General features: G+C 45.8%; 4 protein-coding genes across 4 annotated transcripts; 3 read left to right on the top strand and 1 right to left on the bottom strand.

The window, feature by feature from the left end:
- Positions 1 to 1283: 1283 nt before the first annotated feature.
- Positions 1284 to 2466, top strand: UA08_08101 (hypothetical protein; the record flags this gene model as incomplete). The annotated part of the gene is made up of 3 exons (XM_020263306.1): positions 1284 to 1298; positions 1394 to 1866; positions 2097 to 2466. 3 exons carry the CDS (start codon positions 1284 to 1286, stop codon positions 2464 to 2466), a joined length of 858 nt encoding a protein of 285 aa, XP_020116597.1.
- A 3745-nt stretch (positions 2467 to 6211) lies between these two features.
- On the top strand, positions 6212 to 8748 carry UA08_08100 (hypothetical protein; the record flags this gene model as incomplete). Its single annotated transcript, XM_020263305.1, has 11 exons — positions 6212 to 6231; positions 6285 to 6317; positions 6388 to 6508; positions 6565 to 6661; positions 6730 to 6949; positions 7220 to 7251; positions 7319 to 7406; positions 7528 to 7641; positions 7730 to 8021; positions 8292 to 8393; positions 8446 to 8748. The coding sequence occupies 11 exons, from the start codon at positions 6212 to 6214 to the stop codon at positions 8746 to 8748; spliced, it is 1422 nt and encodes a 473-aa protein (XP_020116714.1).
- A 5129-nt stretch (positions 8749 to 13877) lies between these two features.
- Positions 13878 to 17552, bottom strand: UA08_08099 (hypothetical protein; the record flags this gene model as incomplete). Its single annotated transcript, XM_020263304.1, has 4 exons — positions 13878 to 16221; positions 16291 to 17097; positions 17134 to 17415; positions 17470 to 17552. The coding sequence occupies 4 exons, from the start codon at positions 17550 to 17552 to the stop codon at positions 13878 to 13880; spliced, it is 3516 nt and encodes a 1171-aa protein (XP_020116595.1).
- Positions 17553 to 17955: 403 nt separating this feature from the next.
- Positions 17956 to 21710, top strand: UA08_08098 (hypothetical protein; the record flags this gene model as incomplete). The annotated part of the gene is made up of 9 exons (XM_020263303.1): positions 17956 to 18090; positions 18139 to 18394; positions 18438 to 19056; positions 19345 to 19745; positions 20067 to 20126; positions 20675 to 20883; positions 20962 to 21010; positions 21051 to 21070; positions 21102 to 21710. 9 exons carry the CDS (start codon positions 17956 to 17958, stop codon positions 21708 to 21710), a joined length of 2358 nt encoding a protein of 785 aa, XP_020116547.1.
- Positions 21711 to 21795: the final 85 nt, after the last annotated feature.

Genomic DNA, 21795 nt, shown 5'->3' with positions numbered 1-21795 from the left:
GCCCTCTCGCCATGGCAGCTGACGCATCATGGCTGCCATCATGCGTATGTCGTGCACGCGGCATTTGATAACTACCATACCCAGCGCGCTGAGGATGGAAGTGTTGAGCGTGAATCGGTATGACAGACATGAGTCGCGGAGGAAGATTGCGCAGCGCGTTAGTAGTCTATAGAAATCAGCCTCGTGGGCATCAGAGGCTAGCCCGGTGCAATCAAGGCAGGATAGAGTGCATATTAAGAGCACAAGATGCTGGATTTGCATGAGCTGAAGTGCACGCTGAGTAGACTCTCCATCGCCTTTGCTTTTGGCAACCCATAAGTCCAGTTCTGCCTCCCAAATGCCCAGCTGCGTGACGAGTACTTGCTGACGCTCATCTATCCCGTGTGGGGTAGGTGGAAATTGCAATTGAATCGCCAGAGCATGCCCGATGAAGGCGGCGGCCGCGCGAGTGTAGAATTTGCTCCATTGAGTTTGGAGCTTCACCATATTGGAATAGCTGGGATTGGGAAGGTTGTGGTTTCCAGAGGTGTCCCAAAGCTGGGTGTTGGCAAATTGAGAGATGAGGAATGCTCATTATGGATATCAGTGGGAGAAGGTGTTCGATATCTTCCATATCATCTTCCCTTGTATGTTCATTGAACCATGTAACGTGATTAGAAGGCGTGTCTGGGAGATATAATTTTAGCCTACCCTTGAGGAGGTTGATGCTACTTGTGATCAGGCCATCGACTGCCTTCATATTGCCCTGCAACAATTCAAATGTGATGAATAGCATGGACATGATGAGCACTGATCTGGGGGACAGCATGGTTTCTCCAGCTTTGACTCGACTCCTGAATAGAGAAAGAGCTTTGATGTAATGACGCACTGCAGCTTTGTGGTGATCATTTATAATGACTTCGGCAGTCCAGGCTCTACACACCCAGCATCTATATCACAACTCTTGTCTATACATCCTCCCAATAATGTTTTCATTATTTACAGCCATTCATTCAACTGTAATCTGACCGAGAGATGCATAGAGAAGATATAGAAGACATACTAGGCACCAGAGAGCGTCTGTGGTGTCCAAATGCGGAGATTACCCCAGCTTCTTCAAGTCCGACTTGTGTGGGTCAGTCTAGACTTCGAGGCTTCATTGACTGATGTTTCTTTTTGTCGTATTTTAACTATGTCATGCGTTTACCGGTATCTCTCGAAACCTTCGTATTGGATGGACACTACTCAAACGAGGCTGTGCAGGCTGAGATGCTCCTCTGACGTCGTGCTTGGACTGAGCCGGCATGCAATTAATCCACGTAAGACCTTTCTCTTCTCTTGTGTACTGTATTCAAAAACTGGGGAAGATTCTTTCCTTGCGGATAGGTTCTAGGACTAGAAAATACACTTCAAGGTGGAAGCATTCGCGTCCGTGGCAACCATCTTCCAACTCCTAGATTACGCCGTTAAAGCTACCACGAAGGCAGCAAGATCCATCCACGAAGTGCACCATGTCCCTCAGGCTCAGAATAACATGCAAACCAGGATTAATTTCCTGCATAGAACACTAGGTCTACTCTCATCAAAGCTCCGGAGAAGCAGCAGTGGCGGCATTGTTGGCAGCGGTATGAGCAATATCAGCAATTACTTCAACTACAAAGAGGAAGAGCAGGAAATACTCCGAATGGCGCAGCAAATCAATACAGACTGCCAGAACTGTGCGACAAGATTGGAACAGCTGAGCATGAGCCAGAATAATGTGTCGATGGGAAGGAGGGTCATGGACCAGATCTCTCAGGAGTTTAGAAAGCCGGAGATTCAGAGGATAGAAGCCAGGATTGAAAGGAATATGGGGAATATGCAGCTCCTGATGAGTTGTCTACAACTGTACGTTCTCACCGTCTTTTTCCTTTTCATCTTTTCTTTCATGTTGTTAGTTGCAACCGAAGTGGAAGGGGCATTTCTAATTCTGACTACGATAGATTCGTCGACGATGACTGAATCGCTCGACACGAACGCATTGAGGAGCACCTCCTTGACATACGCAAACAACGGGTTTTGAAAACACTGCGTGATGATGTTGTTAACTCGCTGCGACCGCATATTTCAAACGACAGCAATGCCGAAACCGATGGAAATGGAAATTCTCAAGCACAGCCTCTACCAATAACCTTGGACACAGATCAAGATGCGGGCGAATGGATGCAGACAACTGATAGAGCTTTACAGACTGCTGATTCATTAATTGATAAGTTGTCTCGCACCATGTCCAATCTTAGTCAGGGTTCTGGCGAAATAGATGTCCTATCCAGTACAGGTGATATACCCATAGTGCTGCAACGTGCCTTTGATGGCACCGCCAAAATAACTACTCCTGGTCCATCGGAATCTCTGGCATCGTCAGGAGAAACCCACCATCTGCAGCCAGACCTGATGACGAGTTTCTTGGATGCGAGCATCCACCACGCAATGGAGAGCCTCGAGTAGGGCAGATATTGAGATAGTGAGAGATACCTCCACGGGGCAATTCAGCACGGAGAGCTTCGGTATCAGCACTACGGACACGTTTTTGAGCAATGGTTTGATCTGCAGATCCGGCTTGCCGAGGTATACCAAATGCAAGGGAGGCCATCAGAAGCACATCTTCTATTAACGAATCTCAACTAATATCTCGCTGAGAATGTGCCTAAATACTGCAAAATTACGCCTCTCCGACGAGCCCAACTGTATCATGCCCAAGCCAAATTGTGTCTGCACAGATATCAGAGGTATCACGATATCACGCTCCCTAGTTTAGACCATGTTGCTAAGACGGCCTATATTGTAGTGGAGGAGCTGGTGAATATGAATAATGCGGAGAGTTGTCCAGATATGCACCTGGCAAGGATGGCCACCGAATGCGCCGATATCTGGAGCAAGGTGGCTGATCTTTGCGTGGCGATAAAGTAATAGCAACGGTGCTTCGGGAAAGGCACTCTTTATTCAACAATCAAAACGGCAATCCATTATCAGTCTTCTCGGTAGAGCTGCCTCAACAATGCCCCGGAATCCCAGGAGGCTGGGCTAATGAGACTATGATGGTTCATCAACGCATAGGGTCAAGTTCACCATCCGATGTGGTAACTTCGGATATACACAGATCATCATCGGATATAGCACCCTCAGAAATAGTCCCAGCGCCGAGCATGTGTGCAGCGACTGAAAAAGGATATGAAGCTTTATGCCAATATATAAATCGCAATCAGTTCAACGTCGAAGAAAAAAATTCGTCTGGATTGACACCTCTACTCATTGCAGCTAAAAGATCGGACTTGAGATCAATCGAGTTCCTCCTTAGCAACCTTTCTGCAAACATAGATGCCCGGGACAATCATGGAATGAATGCACTGCATCATTCACTGCATGCTTTCAATTGTAACAATGAGATCATAAGACTCTTATTATCCTGCAATATCGATGTCAACGCAGTCAACTTGCAAGACGGTGACACACCGTTGCATTACTGTATGAAGTTCAAACATTATACAGCTGCGCGTCTACTTCTCGATTCGGGAAGAGTCTACATTGAGGCCGCGAACAGAAAAGGTCAGACAGCAGCCATTCTTGCCACAGCTAACAGCCAATCCTTCACAACATAGCCATACTTAAATTGCTGTATCCTCATGGGGCAATCTTTGATATCGCGGCCATTCCTCGTGACATGTGGCCAGTCCTTGAATCGCTGAAAGAAAATGAAGAGCGACGACGGCGTGGAAGCGTCCAGTCGAGTCAGAGTCTTTTCAGTCGTACAAGTCGGAGAAGTGACAAAAGTCGAGGAGTTTCTATTTTTCTTTTTTTTTTTTAAAGTCGTTCGAATTGATATGCATATATACTTGGATGTATTTGTGTCGAGTCTCTTTAGCTTTGTTTTCTTTTTCGTATCTCGTGTCTGTCTGATGCCTATTTGTATTTCATTATTTAATTTTATATCGTTTTACAGAGTACTAATTAATTTACTTTGGACACAAGTCACCATTTTTGCTGGATACCTATGAAGATATGGATAGGGCTCAATCCCTCGCTCATTTCATCAACATATTGTCGATCGACGTCGTACTTACTATAAGGAAGATCACCACAGTCAGACAATTATTTCTAAGAAACTATTCTCAATATCGAAGAACAAGCCGTTCCGTAGTAGAATCGGAGACAGGACTATGCCACTGGCGAATTCGGTCTCTTGCACCCATGATATGTATTGTCATAGCCGCATGAGATTTTCTCTACTCTGCTGGATACTATATACTGCGCCCATTCTTAAGCAGTCGGTATATTGGTCACATGGCCAACCTCGAGACTTCCAAGGCGCTCCAGCCCACCGTTCTGCATTAAAATAGCATTTACGGTAGCCATGTATCTCTCAGTAGTGGTTTTAATACCAGGCTGACTACCGGTTAATATGTCGTAACTGATGCAAGCGCTCTGGCTTGTCCTGACTGGCCCCCTGTATGTAGGAGAGGAATCGACTCGCTGCTTGTATTAGATTTTAGCACTATTGAATCCGAGTAATTCCCGGAGAATTTGTCATACCAGCCTCCTTTTAAAGAACTTACACATTGCACCCGGGCTATGTCTAGCACAGATTGGTGACTAGCGCGCAGAAAAAGGCCCAAACCGTCCTTGACAGCGGTGCATGGCAGCAATGCAAGTGGTTCCTTAGATACGAGGAGAACACTAGTTGATAACAATCTGGTGTGCACCATGTACGATCTTCGTAACACTCTCTATAAAAGTGGTTTCAGTCACGGGCTAAATCAGTACAATTTGCTTTGTAAGATATCTGGGCAGCTGTCAAATCTAACTCCGAGCTGGGGAACATGGGGTAAACTAGTTGGTCTAGATTGACCTCCGTGCAGCTAGGCAAGGTGTACGGGCGTTAATCCTGGGTGATTTAAGCCGGTGACTGTCTGAAGAGACTGAGGTTCTGCAATAGGATTTTGGCTGGGTGCACCTAGCCTTGCGCCCTGCCGCTCGTTTTCAGTCTGACTATTTCTCCATGTCTTCATCTTTCTTGTTTTTATTGTGTCATACTTTGATGTTTGTATTCTTTTCTTCAAGAAAATGGAACTGAGTGGCATTAATCAAAATAAGCCTGACAATGGAAGGGTAATCTCTGAGTTTCCTGCTCGTACACATACACATCTTGATTAAGTGGATATTTCAGGTCCATCGATCTGGCCCGGCACAAGGATTAAACCACTTATTCAATAACAACAAACTCGGAATGTAAGATTCCAAAGAAAAAGAGAAGAAAAACCTTTCACAGCCTTAGCTAACAATGTGTACACGGGAAGAATCGACAATCCGATCAACTATCGACCGCCAGACGAGCTTGACAACGATGTCAGCCTATTCCACGAAAAGCATCAACTTGGTCAGGTGGTAGATCTCGAGCTTCTTCTTAGGGGGGCACATCTCGCCCGGGATAGAGAACAGTTTCTGAGTGACGGAGCCAATTACAGCGAGGTAGAACGTCGCGCTCTGGAGGAAGAAGAATACCCGAGTGTCTTCAGGCAGCCTAAGGAGCTGCAGGTCGTACTTTTGGCTTGCGCTATAGGGGCTATTGTACAGTCAGTATATGGAATAATCTTTTTTTTTTCGCCTTTTGTTATCCTCTTGGACTAACGTGTTTCCCTGTAACTAGAGGGTGGTCCCAGGCAGATCTTACCGGAGCGAACCTGCTATGGCCTGCCGATCTCTTCCATGTCCAAAAAGGAGGCCTCACTACTCCCCAAACATGGAAATTTGGCGTTGTCAACTCGGCCACTTATTTTTCCGCAAGTTTGGTGTAAGTCTTGCGTCCCTGATCATAGTATTTTAGAACATGTCGGGACTGACTGGTCACTACAACGCTCGTTATTCTCTTTTCTGTTCATTTGTATGTATCTTCTAGACAATGGATAAAAATACCAACGGATGCTTTGGCTCCCATGCCGATGCCTTGCATCATCCGACATGCGAGTAGGCCTTGCCTGCGAAGAACATAACAAGAGTCAGTAAACACTATCGATTGTCCGTCAATCAAACCGTGGAATAAAGTTTACCAGCTTTGCACGTATCCAGAGCCAATATTTGAGGCAAAAGAAACCAAAGCGGCGATAAACAAAGCACCTCTTCGTCCAAAGAAATGCTCATTCAAAGGATCCGATAGCCATCCTCCTCTATATTTGAGAGTGAACTTAGTCCGTCAAACATGTCCGTCAAACATCAGAGGTATGCTATGTGGTCTAGGTAAACTTCCTCTTCTAATGTTACACTGCGTCCAGGGCGTTTCCTTGTATCGTGGCAGTCATTTGTCGGTAAGCCAACCAACCCCCATGCATCAGTGTGACCGCGCATGTAACCTTCCACATCTTACTTGCATTTCAGCATTCGGTTTATTCCTCGGATCATGCGCGAATCTCATTTTTCACAAAGATTGGCGATGGCAACTCGCTTCGGCTTTCATTCCGGCTGTTCCTCTTATGTTTCTCGTGTTGATCTGCTCGGAGTAAGTAACCAGCCCCGTATACGGTGGACGGAACTTGTTGAACGTAAGTGCTAAAGTTTTACAGATCGCCACACTGGCTTGTGAAGCAAAACGACTATCCCCGGGCATGGAAAGCTTCCAAAGGACTGCGCGAGACTCCCTTGCAAGCGGCAAGTAAGTTTCTCTTTCCGAAGAAAAAGGCTTCTCATTATAGAGAATAGTAAACTAAATACCAGAAATAGGGGATTTCTATCAGCTCCATTGTCAGCTCCAAGTTGAGACAATCCTGCTGGGCAAAGGTGACATCGTGCACGAGATTGAGAACTGGACGCATAATGTCAACGGCAGACTTTTCCAACAGGAGGCACGACGAACGAACTTCTTCCAGCGTTTTTGGCAGCTTTTTACTATTCAAAGGAATAGACGGGCATGTCTGGCTGCCTGTGTGGTTATGGGTGCTCAGTAAGCTTGAATAGCTCGGCTCAAAATATTGGAACTTAGAGCTGGACTCTAATCTCAATCTTCATCGGCTTGCAGGCAATTATCCAGCATAAATATCTTTGCATTTCTTTCAGCGAGCTTCATCAGCAACTCCGGAAATGAACCAATATCAGGCACAGGAGTATCCAACATGAGCGCCTTGTGGCTGAGTTTTGGATTTGCACTATCCAACGCGGTGTATGAATGGATGTTTTTTCACCCGAAGCATATTATCAAACTAATAAATTCTAGATTCTCGCCGTTAGCCTACTTCACGATCGATAGTAAAGGACGACGCTTCCTTCTCCTTCTGTCTTTTAATATTGATGATACTGCTGCTCATCGCGGCAGGCTTCAGTCTAGAGATAGACCCTACACGCCCTAGGAACTCGGCACGTGTAGGAACTTTTGAGCTGTTTTTGATATTATACACTGCAATGTATTCGCCCGGAGCAGGCGTGATTCCATTCCTATATTCGAGCGAAATCTTTCCTCTTGTTAATCGTAGTGAGTCGGCCCTAGCCCTAACTAAATATTCTCTTGTTTCTGAATTTCTATAGAGGTGGGAATGTCTCTGAGCTGACTGTCAACTTTCTTCTTGCGGGCGTTCTCGCCATGACGGTTCCCCAGCTGCAAAATTCCTTAGGCCAGACCCGTCTTCTTGGGCTTTTTGCGTTAGTCCTTCTATTTCCCTCGTCGAACTCGTTCGCCATGGTACTTCTAGGATTTCACTGATCATATACATATGAGATGATAAAACAGTGCTCTTGATGCTTTCGCCGCCCTTCTCGTTTGGCTGTTTGTCCCTGGTACACGAACAACGGTCTCCCTCGAGGAATTCAACTACATTTTTGGGGTACCTACCCGGGTGCATATCCGGTACCAGTTTCAAAAAGTGTTGCCATGGGCTGTAAAAAGCTGGATTCCATGGTTCTTTTCACAGTATCTTCCGTGGGTGGCAAGGTGGTATTTGTGTTGCGGAGCCGGGATGGGTGAAAAGGAAGCTGTGCGTGATCAGTTGGCTCCGTTGGAGGCATTGTACCAGTGGAATTCAGTAAGGAGGATGATGAATGATGAAGGGGAGGTTTGGGAATATGCCAGTGGTATAATTGATGGTTGAGTGTGACGATATGTGGTACACGGAATATAATTTGATGACAACATAAATATGCCAATATGAATATCTACTTAAAACATGTGCAAGTGTCCTTATAAAAAAAGAAGAGATACTGACAGAGTCAGGCGCCAAGGCCTACTCGACTTTCCTAAGAATAGACCGCCACTAACTTTCTAATTAGTTAACTAGTTTATTAAAAATGTACAGTTGCCGGTTGTTCGCACAGTTCACACCCCCGAAACTTGGAGCTGTGCCTTTGTTATCATGACTTCTTTACCGGCAGAGATCCTACAGTTGATATGTGGATATGTACGGTGAGAACTCTCGAAATATTAGACTGGTACTAACTTTTTTGTACCAGACCGACGACATTTGTGGCGCGAGTCTTCGCAGCTTGGCTCTCGTCAACCACGCCTTTTACTACGCAGCTCTGCCGCATATTTATGGACGGGTGGCTATCAGGTTCTTTGATTACACGACTCTTGAACATGCAGTGACTGAGATCACGGAAACACCCCGTGGGAAGCATTATCGAGCGTATACAAAACGGTTGGATGTTTTGACACTCCCGGAAACATGGGGCCAGATTGCTTTTGCAGATACCGGCCTTGATCCTTCGCACACTCCGACGAGTTCATTCCCGATCAAGCAAACTTGGACCTGACCGGAAAGAATTTATTTCAATGGCGTACTCCAGCGTTAGACTCAGTTTCCCCGGAACCCTTGTATTACAAAGAGAAAGATTGGCGCCCGCTGGTCGTACTTCTCACTGCTCTCGATCGACTGAAGACGCTGAATTATGCCGTGGCAAATAATTTCCCCAGCTGTTTGCTCGAAGCTCTCCATCAGTATCATCCGACTTGTCAGCTTAATATTTGGAGTCCACAGAACATCGCCCTCCATGCACCTGGCCTGGGAAGCGTGGAATTGTCCAAGCTACCCCAATTCCTCGACCCTTTCGAAATCAATCTGTTTCGATCTCCGTGCCTGCACGCAATCATAATATACTACCCTAGGGGCTACGATCACGAACACCGAATCCCTACCGAGCAAGATGCAATAATCCCACTTGTTACTATGGCTCCGAATCTGAGGCATCTGCAAGTCAGATCATCTACTGGACAGGGGCTACTCAAAAGCAATGAGAATTGGAAGAACTTCCTGACCTCATTTGGTCCACACCCAACATTACCACCGCGCCCTGCTACCTTATCATTTGCTAACGGTCCGTTCGGTACTGAGCCTCTTGTGGAGAGATGGGGTCAGTACTTTGACTTTTCCTATATTCAGGCTTTAGACATTGGGCGCATTGAAAGCGTCTCGAAGGCAGTGGACCTCTTCTCCCGGCTACGGAGGCTAGAAAGGCTATTCATCAATTTTGATCAGCAATTGGTTAGACCATCTTCACCAGCCGTCTTTCAGAAGTAGATTATGAGTCAATTTTTGGTTCCATCAATCCGTTGAAATATCTTCGCATTCGTGGATGGCACGATAAATTAGCTATTCATACTATTCTTGTCCATCATGGGAAAACCTTGCAAAATCTTATTATCGAGTCGGGTCAAAGTGATGACCATATACATGATACACCGTATCATTCATACCCAGCTTTTGCCTACGATGATATTTTGAACTTTGCAAAGGAGGCTCCTAGCATTCGGCACCTCCGCTTGACGCTTGAGCGCTCTCAAGGAGACTCCCACGAGTGCCTGAATTATGAAGCTCCCGGAGCATTTCCCTGTCTTCATATGCTTACACTCGATCTTCACTACAAATTCCAACGCCAGCGAGGTGGTAGTGGGGGCAATAATGCAACAATAATCTCTAGAAATAATTCTTCGGTCAGGCAGGCTAGGCTTGAAGAAGCTTTCATCAATGCAGCCATGGATGAGAGCCTCGCTACCCAAATTTGGAATCTAATATCCTCAAAACAAAAAAGTGAGAAGCTTCAGAAGCTCCGAATTGTGCCATTTGGCTGGGACCTGTTCCCCAGAAGGGCAGAACGGGAGATACTGCTACATCTGTCTCGCTCTTACCTCATCTCGAAACGAGGTCATGAGTATGATCTAGAGATTCTCGAAATCGGCCGAGAAGAGACCCTACTACAAGCTGAGAGGGAAACTATTGTCAACGGGAAACTTAACTTGACTCGGTCGCCACCTAAGCGGCTGCAGAGGCTGATTAGATCTCTCTGGCAGTTGTCTGAGTCTGAGCTTAACGATTGGACTCGACATTGGACAAGTTTCCCTTTGAATATGAACAATAGGGGAATAATATGACTGGCAATTAGCCAATAATAATATATGGTTCATGACGCATGTTGACATTTTTTTTCATCTTTCAATCATACGAATATTCCAAAACATATTGCTCTTTGTATATTGTTATCATACACATCTCATCCACCCATCGTTTATCAACACAAGGATTACGCAAATTCTGCTCCAGGATCTTATATCCCATATGAGTGCACCGTCTCCGTCAAGGAATAGCTCTGTCAACTCCTTGTGCCCATGCCAAACTAGGATTGTAGCCCCGTTGAGTCGAGTTCAAACAACACCAGCAGCCATTCCTTGAAGCCTGATCAATGATCCCATAACCACGGGATACGTTGGATTTAATATCAATGGAGCCCAGGTTTGCAGCATGCTGTTGCGTTGATCTGTGACTCATGTACGCGTGAGTGGTGCATTATATCAGGAAACCATTGATCCGAGGCGGCTACAAAATTGGCAGTCTCTGACAGGTTGTTTGTATTGCACGCATTCCCAATTAGGCGCACTAGTTTAAGCCCCCTTGAGATGTAACGAAGCAGAGTAACTAGGGCTAGTAGCTGCCATTTGATTCGTCCGCCCGGCAAGAAGGGGTTCACCCTCTCTAAGACTAGCGCTTTAGAAAGCCACCAGGCGCTAGGCTTAGGTCCTCAGCCAATTATAGAGAAGGTGCCCATGCCACGCACCATGCCATTGGCCATAGAGTTCCACCCGATGTCGCTAGGTACGCTAAACTCCCGAAAGGAGGGTCCGATCTAACCTAAATCTGACTATGTCCGTAGAGCCTCACCACTCCGACTCTTCGCGCATATATGCTATACCAAGGTACTCCGTACCTCGTTTTACTAAGATTTATGCTGACGCTACATTACTCCGTAATAATTAATTTAGTCTCCCAATCTAGCTCAAAGGCCAAGAAAAAGAGAAGCCTCAATCCATTCATTATTCCGCTCTTTTGACTAGCAGTTGTCTTCTTCTTAGTCTTCCTGCTCCTTGTTGATTATGTGCCCAAACCTTTTCATTCGAGCATAGAAGCCACGGTCATCATCATTACATGTGCGCCTCTCTACGAGGTTGAAAAGCGGTGATTACACGCGCTAGTATTGAGTCTTCGTATGGCCTAGCTGTGCATACAGTCTGCGACATTATAACCCATAGAACTTCAATTATGGTCACCTACAGGTAGTCACCGAAATCCCAGGCATTTGATCTGTCTAGGTGCGCAAGGTGGAACGTTCACCAACTCCAACAGCACCTCACGCGCACCGTCATCATCAGAAAACATTGACCTGAACCAATATGTCATGCTCCCACCGGCAAACCCCACGATTCTCATTAGCATCACCCAATACTGCGTTATATGGTATACTGCAGCCCAGAGATCTACATGTGCGATGATCTGCACGCAGTACTTGATTCCCTCCTCGTTGCTTCTGCAGTGTAATTCAGCCTTATCCATTGCAGACTGTGATGACATTATAGTAGTCGGTACCACATATTGCGTGGGACCTAGCTATTACTGGGATGATAAATCCTTTTGGATAGACGAAACCTCGAACAGCAGTGCCACCACCGCGACCAGTTCTATAGCTACAACACTTACCCCCAGCAGCTAATGAAATCGGCTAATTGACAAGTTCAAGAAATTTGGTTGGGGAATGAGGGAATAGAGAACATTTACTTTACTATAGTCTAGGATATTTCATCGCTATATTATTCCGTTTCGGGGAATTGTGGTAACTTTCTTAAAGTTGGCACTAAAATAGTTTCTCTGCAACGTTCAATTAATTACTTTTTGTTGTTTAATAAAGACTAGCGTAATTTGCAAGCAGAGCCTTGGGTCGGAGCATTGGATTTATGATCGTAAAAGTGGGTTCTGGCGAATGCCCCTCGCCCTCGTCTCCTTTCTTCCCGAGTCCGTTTTCCAAAGTTCATGCAGTAATCTGTCGCCCGTGAACAAAAGTCATATATTCTCGAATAGAACCACTACCAGTGTGCCGTTAAACCAAATTTTTTTGGTTAGAAAGAGAATGACGTTTTGGCATTACAACCCGGATGATCCTGTAGGTAATTTCCATTATTTTCAATGACATTCTATCATCATTCCTCCCATCATTCTCTTTGAGACAATGCACTTGACTGAACATATATTGATTTGAGAAAAAATCTTAGTGGGGTTATGCAATCTATCGTAGTGTCTACACTGAACATTCATCGCAAGTCTGGGATGCTGTGATAGAGAAATTTGAATCGTACCTCCTGTACAGCGTTAAACGCGACGCGGAGGTTCGCGCCCGTGGAATGTATGATGAGTTGGAAGTTACTTACAATTCAGTGGTGTTCAATGATGCAAGCAAATTCAACGGAATGAGTATCCGTCGTCTGCGGAGGCACTGGCTCAAAATGGTGGATCGAGAAGATGACGAGGATTAATGACGATGAGCAAGAGGAGGAAGGAGAGAAATCCCTTTCGCAGAAAACCAAATTCGAATGCTGCATTCTAATCGATGACGAAGTTCTCCAGTCTATATTGGACGCGCCAGCCACTCCGGAGGATGCATTTGCGAACTTGCCAGGTCCCTTTGCGAGTATTGGCTATGTTAAGATGGTTGATCAACAATCTGGCCCAGGATGTAGTGATTATTATCCTGGTTGGATGAAGGTTGATTTTACTAGCCTATATGACTTGTACTTGTTGGATGACATGGAAAGTCAGTATCCTTACGAAGACCCGGAGACTGGAGAGAGGCTTGTGTATAATGGATGCCCTCCAATGGATCCCTCAGCAAAATCTATTTTTGATCGAATACCGCTGCATTGATACTTTGTACGGGAATCATAGTGTCGGGTTGTCTGTCGTATTGTTTTGTATTCGTCTGTCTAGGTAGCTACTGTCAACACATTCCTTCAAATATATGGGATCATCTATGGCTAGATCTTTATTTTCTTAAGTCACCAGAGACTCTTCCAAGGTTCTTCTCTCCCATGAAAAAGAAGCTACAGCCTGAGTTCATAGCGCCCTTCTCTGAAGAATTAGAAGGGGATAGTTTAGATAGACAGATAAGATTACTTCCGCTAAGAACACCGAGAATAAGTAATAAACACTGTTTGGGGTATCAATGGGACGGGGCGTGATTCCCTCAATGCCAAAATAGTTCGGTATTGGAGAGAAAGATTCACACAGCTCTTAAAGCAAACCTCCGAGTTGTAAGAACAACTAAGAACATGACCCTATGAAGCCTTGGGATATGAAAGAATCGTCAACCACAAGGGTCCATTACAAAATTCTTAGTGTGGTTGAAATGCGTTAGATATCATAAAAATAGCCGGCGGGTGTTGAGAAGAGGCTCCTTAAACGAAGCTCTATTTTCGGAAACAAGCTCAGGAGTGCATGACACTCGCTAGCTTCCCGATTCAATTAATCAAAACAACCGTTGCAACGCTGTCATGGCAATAGCTCGATGTTCTCAAATAGTTCCAACGCGGTCTTCTGATCGGAAAAATCATTCAAACATCCAGGTCACCAGGTTTTAGTGTGAGGTAGATTCCTCAACTTGGGTGACTTATGTATACTACCTCCGGCATTGGCTGTATTTAGATCCAGTTCTTCAGATAAAAGTAGACCTCGAAGGGCATTAATGTATGAATCAATCTTTTTGTAAAGCGGATGTCGAGTCGTTAACCTTGTGTTAGCCCTTTGCAAGGCATTTTCACATGCGTCAATAGCCTTCTCAAATTTACCCTGTTGCTCATAGAGCTGTGCTAGCTTGAATAAAGCATAAATGTAATCTGGGTGTTCTTGACCTCGAGATGATGCAACCTTGTCGATGACTTCTAAAGTCAGAATTTCGGCCTCCTTTGCTCGACCTTGTCGTGCATATACTCGGGCCAGTTGACCGCGACCCATTAGCACCCCAAGATGGTCATCACTGAGACTTCGTATCCCGGCCGCTATTCCATCTATTAACAAAGTTTCTGCTTCTTTAAGCCGTCCGAGTTCAATCATGACTTTTGCTAGGTTGCAGATCGCCCACAATGTCCAGGGGTGTTCTTTTCCAAGCTTCAATTGCCTTTGCTCAACAACTTCTTCCATTATTTTCTTCGCCTCGAAGAGTTTTCCAAGGTCAAGCAGAGCCATTGCTAGATTGTTCAGAGTCGTCAGAGTTTCCAGGTCTGTTCTTCCAAGGTTCTTTTCTCTCGCGAAGAGAACCTGTTTGTGTATCTCCATGCTCTCGTGAAATCTGTGCCAGGACCCAAGTGTCACACCTAAGTTATCCAAAGCCGCAAGTGTATCCGGGTGTTCATAACCAAGTGACGCTTTCATTCTATTCGTGGTCACCTGTTGCAATTGAAGAGCCTCCTGATATTCCCCGTGCAACCAAAATGACCGGCCAAGCTGGTCCATGGCAACTAGAGTATCGTGATTTTCAGGGCCCAGAACCTTTGAACGGGCCTGGACGACACGTTTTTGCAACTCGATAGCTTCTTCAAGTCTTCCTAGCCCCCAGCATACCCCGGCAAGACCGAGCGTTGCTATCATTGTTTTCTCATTCTCATATCCTAACGTTTGGACCAATATATCTTTCACCATTGACAGGTATAAGGCCCCTTCAGTGAAACGACCACGCTCTGCATATACATAGCCGCATTTTGCAGCACTGACAGCCTGGTCTCGAACAATGAAAAGTAAGGTTTGCTGAAGTAACTTCGCCAGTGCAAGTTGAACTCTACCGAGTTTATCATCAAGATTCCTTGTTTGCATCGGGCATGCTGCAAGGCATTTATCTAGATGTGGCAGCAGATCCTTCCTATATTCTGCATGAAGCTCCTCAGCATCTTCTGGTGGCAGCAAAATTGACTCAGTTAGCGTGTTAAGGGCAATCTGAGCCCATACTGCCTTTTCCCCGTGGCTAAGACGATCCCGAGCCCAGCTATGTACTAAAGGATGCAAGGAGAAGCTTGCGTTCCTTCCATCATAATTGATAAGAGACAGCGCATATAGTTCGTGAAGCGCTTCTCTTACCCGGTATGGGTTTAGGGCTTCCAAACCACCTTTCAAAAATTGTGGAAGCATATGAGGAGGATGAAGACGAGAAACAACCGCATTTAGCATTCTACCTCCTATTGATTTGGCTGTTGACATTGCAATTGACTTCCGCCTATTTTCTATGGCTCTTGTAAATATGTCAACCCGTATATTCTCAAAGTGGTAGAAGCCAACGATATTCAGTATCTGCACGGCGTCTTGACTTATACTTGTATTCTTTGCTCGAAGATATTCAAAAGAGAAATCAAAAGCAGAGTATATGATGTCCTCTCCTCTTTTCGCTCTTTTTTCTTCAACCTCCCCTATCGAAGGAGATCGTGCTCCACGTTTGCTCCAGTAGAGATTATGGAAGTTCAAATAGTCCTTCAAATCGCATAGCTTTCTGAAGACGGCTGTTCCTGCTTGAACTAATGCCAGAGCAAGATATCCAAGAGCTTTGCTTATTTCTTGACCGGAGCTTTCAGTCGTTGCATCCCACGGTCTAGGAATTTGCGCACGCTCCAACAGTAGATGCAGGGCTTCTTCCTCCCTGAGTCCCTTCAGTTCAATACTCCCGGCTGTTCCGTGAATTCGAAAGTCTGGGTTTTTGGTCGTTACAAGAACGTGACCCAAGTTGCCACGAGGAAACAAGTCTTGCAAGTCAAGATCCGGGTTGTCGGCGTTATCAATGATGAGCAGCCACGGCTTTCTCAACTGCGAGAGCCAGTATTTTCCGGCACTCTCGGTAGCTTCTAAGCCTCCTCTTTTACCTATATCTGCAAAGGACTCTTTTGCTGTCTCCAGGTTTTCAGCACGTATGGTGAAAACAGCATGGTACCTATTTGAGAAACAATGTCTTAGTATCTAGGTATTATATAAACTTTGAATTTATGGTTTCCAAAATTACCGGTCCTTGTTATCCTCCGCAAACTTCGAAGACAGTTCAGTTTTCCCGCAGCCTCCCATGCCGAAAACCACAAATCGTCTTTGTCTCCTCTCTGACGGAATAGATTCGGAAGAAAACAGAGTCTTCTGTATCATACTGAGAATATCCTGACGGCCGACAAATTTTGGGTTAGTGTCGTGTGGAGGGAAGAAATATTTATTGCGATGTTCTTCTAAAATATTATTTTTGTAAGATGAAGTAAAGCGGTCAAGATGAATTTCAAAATCGGGGCCAACAATTTCCGATGCATCATTAGATCGCGTTCGTGCAAGTGTTTCAAGCTCCTTTTCCCATCTACGAGCGATAACAGCAGGTGCATCATTGCAATACCTTGCTAGTGCTGCAATGACGGTTCTGTAGCTTGATGAATTTGATGTTGAAAACTTGACCATACCGGAGTGCGTTGCGTCGATTCCACATCGCTCAGTATTGTCCATACTGGGAGCAGCAGAATCTTCTTCGACGAGGAATTGCATGTTATTGCCAAATTTCGTTGGCAACTCCTCCCAGAAGAAAAATATGCGAAACTTCTTCATCAGAGGTGCAAACTGCTCTGTGATTATCTGCAAGGTGTTTGAATCGTCGTCCGAGACAAGACTGTTGCGTTCATGACTGTGCTGTCTACTCCTGACGGGTGATCCGGACTGTGGTGCAGTGTCAGGTGTAAGCCAGCTGGCGGAATCCACACGATCATGGGGGGTGCCGAAGAAAAGTATTGCATATGTGGAGACAAAAACGGTGTACAGGTGCTGGACTTGTGAAGATGTCCTACTTGCAGAGTAAGCAAGAGCTTTTTTGACTAACACTCCACCGAGCCCGTGGCAAACGAAGATAATTGGCCGATTATCACAACCCTCCAAACTTCTATCTCCCTGCAAAGACGCCACAAGAGTATTTGCATGTTTTTGAATTGTGTCGGCACACGCTGGGCCACAGAAGGAAGAGGGAGAGGAATCATATCCGAATGTTAGCACTCGTGCGGCTGGTATTGATTCAGGTAGGAAGTCTTGGAGCCACAGAGTTCCAGTTTCAGGATGCGTCCATGCTTCGATCAAGTTTTCATTCAAACCATGAACGGCAACAATGCTGTTGAAGGTATTAGCTGATCTTACCCATCAATGCGATCAGTAAGAATCTCACTCTACGACGCGGTTTTCCCTGCCGGCAGAATCTCCGCCTCGTGCGAAGTCAGCCTTATAAAGTAGATTGATGCCCGACGGCATTTCCTCGGTGAGAATACTCGATAAAGTGGCGGTGATTCATATATTTTCTCTTTCTGAATTGTTGTTGTCGTGGGAGTGAAAGTCATGAGGCACTGGGGATGACGGGGACGGACCGTGCCGCAACCTTGCTGAGCACGGATACATAAGGCCCTAAGCACTTATCGGAGACGCGCAGCATAGTGTCTGTGACATTATCCCACCTAGAATAATTATTGAGCCTGCTAACTAGGCCTAGCTACTGGCATATGCATCATCGTCACACGGAGCGTCCAATGAGGCCCCCTGTACGGATCGTCGTCTTCCGGGCTCATAAATTGTGTAGCCCACAGGCTAGTCCAATGCCTAGATAAGGGAGGATTCATCCTTTCTCAAAACCAGCACAGGAGGAGGGGAAGAAAGGATAATGGCCATTCAAATGCCCTTCCCATCTTCTAATTTCAACCAAGATTCTCCAAAGCAAGTCATGTACTACGCTCTTGCTTTAGCCCTTGCGATTCATCTCATCCGTCGTCTTATACAGATTTACCTTGAATACCAGGTTAGTTGGCTACCGAGCAACACTAAAGTGAGATTAACATTTGTTCAGCGGGATTCTGCTTTCGGAAAACGTCATGGGTGCAACCCACCCCCAGAGTTGCCCAAGAAATGGCCGCTTGGAATTGATCGGATCAAAGAATTGTGGGATTCTAATACCGAAGGCCGGCTGCTAGCCTTCTTATGCGGGATTGCGAAAGACTACGACCCGCGGAATAACCTCACACAATACCTATTGTTTGGGCCACGTGCATTCCATGTTCTCCACCCGAAAAATCTCGAATCTGTTTTATCTACCAACTTTCAAGGTGGGTGCTAGCAGTAATACTGGCTACAAAACTCATCTAATAGTTTTCATAGACTACGGTTTCGGTGCACGACGCAGTGTCTTCTCCCCGCTCCTGGGAAACGGGATCTTCACTCAGGAAGGCCTGGCGTGGAAGCATTCAAGAGACCTGTTACGGAAGCAATTCATTCGCATTCAATACCACAATCTTGATCTATTCCGTGAACACGTGCACAATCTCATAGAACGTTTGCCGGTCCAGGGAGATGTGGACTTGCAGCCTCTCTTCTTCAGCTTTACACTGGATACGACAACCGCTCTTCTCTTTGGAAAATCTGTCTATAGCCTAAGAGAAAACATTGACCAAGCCGTGGAAAACAAAGTCTTCTCGGAGAGTTTCAATCTCGCTCAGGAAGGCTTGGCCAAGCGTTTTCGTCTTGCCCCATGGCATTTTCTCTATAGTCCAAAGGATTTCAGACAAGCTTGCTCAAATGTCCATCAGTTTGTGGAGCGTTATATCGATGATTTGAATCTCTCAACTGGCCAAGAAACGGGAGAGAAATCCTACGACTTCATCAATCAGCTTGCGAAAGAATCCTCTAGCAAGAGAGATCTTCGAGATCAGCTTTTGAACGTCTTACTGGCTGGTAGGGATACGACGGCGTGTTGTTTATCATGGACAATGTAAGCCCTACTGATTTCTTTCTCGGTTTCTTGATTTGCTGATTTCCATGTCATTGGGGATAGTCGACTCCTCGTGCGCCATACTGCTGTGATGGATCGCCTTCAGAGAGAGATCGACTCCGTCATGGGGGATTCAGAGTATCCAACTCGAGAGAAAATTAAGAAAATGCCGTACCTTGCGTGCGTTATCAAAGAAAGTTCGTAGCCCTGTCCTCTCATTGCTCTACTCCTCAGTCTCACGAAAAAATTAGGTCTCCGCGTTTATCCACCTGTTCCACTTAACAATAGGCAAGCCACAAAAACAACCATGCTTCCAACTGGCGGCGGCCCAGATGGTGACAGCCCTATCCTGGTTCGAAAGGGGGAGTTAGTCGTGTTCTCGCAGTATGTCAATTCACGAACTAAAAACATCTACGGCCCGGATGCAGACAGTTTTAGGCCCGAGAGATGGGAAGGCCAAGAGCTTGCAGGCATTGGCTGGGCTTACTTTCCCTTCAATGGCGGGCCAAGACAATGCTTGGGTGAAGACTTCGCCATGATGGAGGTATCCTATACGATTGTGAGACTGTTGAAAAGTTCAATCATCACATTACCCGCCATGGAAAAGAACGAGCCTATTGGGAGTGAAAGGCAACTATTAACCCTCGTCCTCTCGAGCGCCGATGGATGTCGGGTGACTGTGAAACGCCGTGAGTCAGGTGTCTCAGCACAGGAATAGGTCCTACGAGGCTAGCGACTGAGCGGGGTAGAGTACGCGCACTACTTCAGAGACAGGTTGACAACCGGACCGCCATAATTAAGATTGGGATGAATAGCGGACGGTAGTTGGATATGCGAGGTATCCCAGCGTCGGAGAACGAATTACCATACAGGCATCAGCCGCTAGTCCACCTGAAACTGTACTATGGGACGAGTCATGTGAAATGAAACAATTTATTTTTAGCTATTAGAGAGAGCACATCAATTCTAGCCTAAGCGTTGTCCTATGAAACCTGCACTTGTGTTGACAGTTCATCAGGGCCTGGGCGTCCGGTGGCACTGCAGATTTGGTAGCTGCAGGCAGTACCGTGGTAGGTACGGAGTACTTCTGTCTCTACTTAAATTAGCCACCAGTGCCACCCCTCAATGGTAACTGATCCTAGTCATGCAACCAGCGCAGCAAAATCACATTGATCCTGCTCTCTGGTCCAGTTATTCCAAAGGCTTGCGCGCCTGCATCCCTGTCCCTTGCAGCGTAGGCCGGCGCTAGGGTTATTTGTGAAACGAATCAGAACCTAGCACCGTATTGCATATTAGCGCAAGCTGAGGAGGGACGTGTCATACAAATAGGAACTGCGAGACATGGTTAATCTATAAGTCAACTGGTTACTTCAGTTGCTTCGGTCTTGTCAATATCGAAATTTTAGGAAACTTCGAAGTTAGTCTCCAATTGTTTCTGACGTTTAGACTAGCGATGACACCGGATGAGCCGCGTCAACTATTTGGAATACAGGAACTGTATCGTCCAGCAGAAGGGCCAACAGAAGTTGAGTTAGTGCTAAGTATACGTACTCTATATGACACGAGCTTTATCTGACCGTTTTTCCGAGTAGTATTGTTGCTATACACGGCCTTACAGGGGACTCATTGAAGACATGGACCTCACAGCCGCAAGGAACCTGTTGGCTCAACCATCCTGAATTTCTACCAAAATATGTGAAACGCGCAAGAGTCCTTGTATGGGGATATAATGCGAACATTGCGTCATTGAGCGGGAAAACGACAAGCTCTGATCGAATTCTGCATCACGCCCAAACACTTGTGGCGCAGTTACAGGCTGATAGAGAAGTAAGTGCCGAACGTTTTGTTTATGAGATCCGTCAAGGCGCTCGTTAACAAAAAAAAGCTTGAAGACGCAAACAATAGACCTATAATCTTTATCTGTCACTCACTGGGAGGAATTGTGGTGAAGCGGGTACGTGATATAATCTGGGGATATGAAAACACTCTTACAGAACCCTTGCATCCTCAGGCAGTAAGACCACCGCTAATCGATGTGATTCTAGGCATTGGCATATTCAGCAAGTCGAACCGGGGCGAAGATAGAGCATATCCACGGCATTTATACATGCACATTTGCAATACTATTCTTTGGAACCCCTCATAATGGTTCCAGTAAAGCAAGACTTCTTGGAAGTCTTCATAAGCTTGCTTCCATCTCTTTGCCAAGGAAAATTGTGGACCTGGATTCGGCTCTATTGAGTGCGCTTGAAGAGGAGTCAGAAACCCTTCAAAACATCACAGATCAATTTGCACCATTAATATCCAATTTTCGCATATTCTTTTTCTGGGAGCAGGAAAAGACGGATCTGAAATATACCAAGGACTATATCGTGGACGAGACCAGTGCAGCACCCATTATAGACAATACGGAAAGATCTGGAATTCCTTCCAACCACAGTGGTATGTGTAAGTTCGACAACAGCACTTCGCAAGGTTTCCGAATTGCAATTTCAGCCCTTCGTCGGTACAGTCGGGATGCCCCTCAGGTGATAGAAGGCAGATGGATAAAGATGGTTGAGACGATGCGTGAAAACAGGCGACATGAAGCGGCGGAGGTTTTGAAAGCCACGTCAATCGCGCAAGACTTCCACAGTCTATCAACGTTGAAGTAGGAACAAATTTCAAGCAAATCGGATGTTTTAGAAGGGAGTGAGAGAATAGTTCGATTCCGGGAAAATCTTTACGTCGCTACCAGTC

Source organism: Talaromyces atroroseus, assembly GCF_001907595.1.
Source record: "Talaromyces atroroseus strain IBT 11181 chromosome Unknown scaffold_13, whole genome shotgun sequence".
In the NCBI taxonomy this organism is placed as follows: domain Eukaryota; kingdom Fungi; phylum Ascomycota; class Eurotiomycetes; order Eurotiales; family Trichocomaceae; genus Talaromyces; species Talaromyces atroroseus.
The sequence above is the reverse complement of the archived record's forward strand: the minus strand, read 5'-3'. Positions and strand labels throughout refer to the sequence as shown.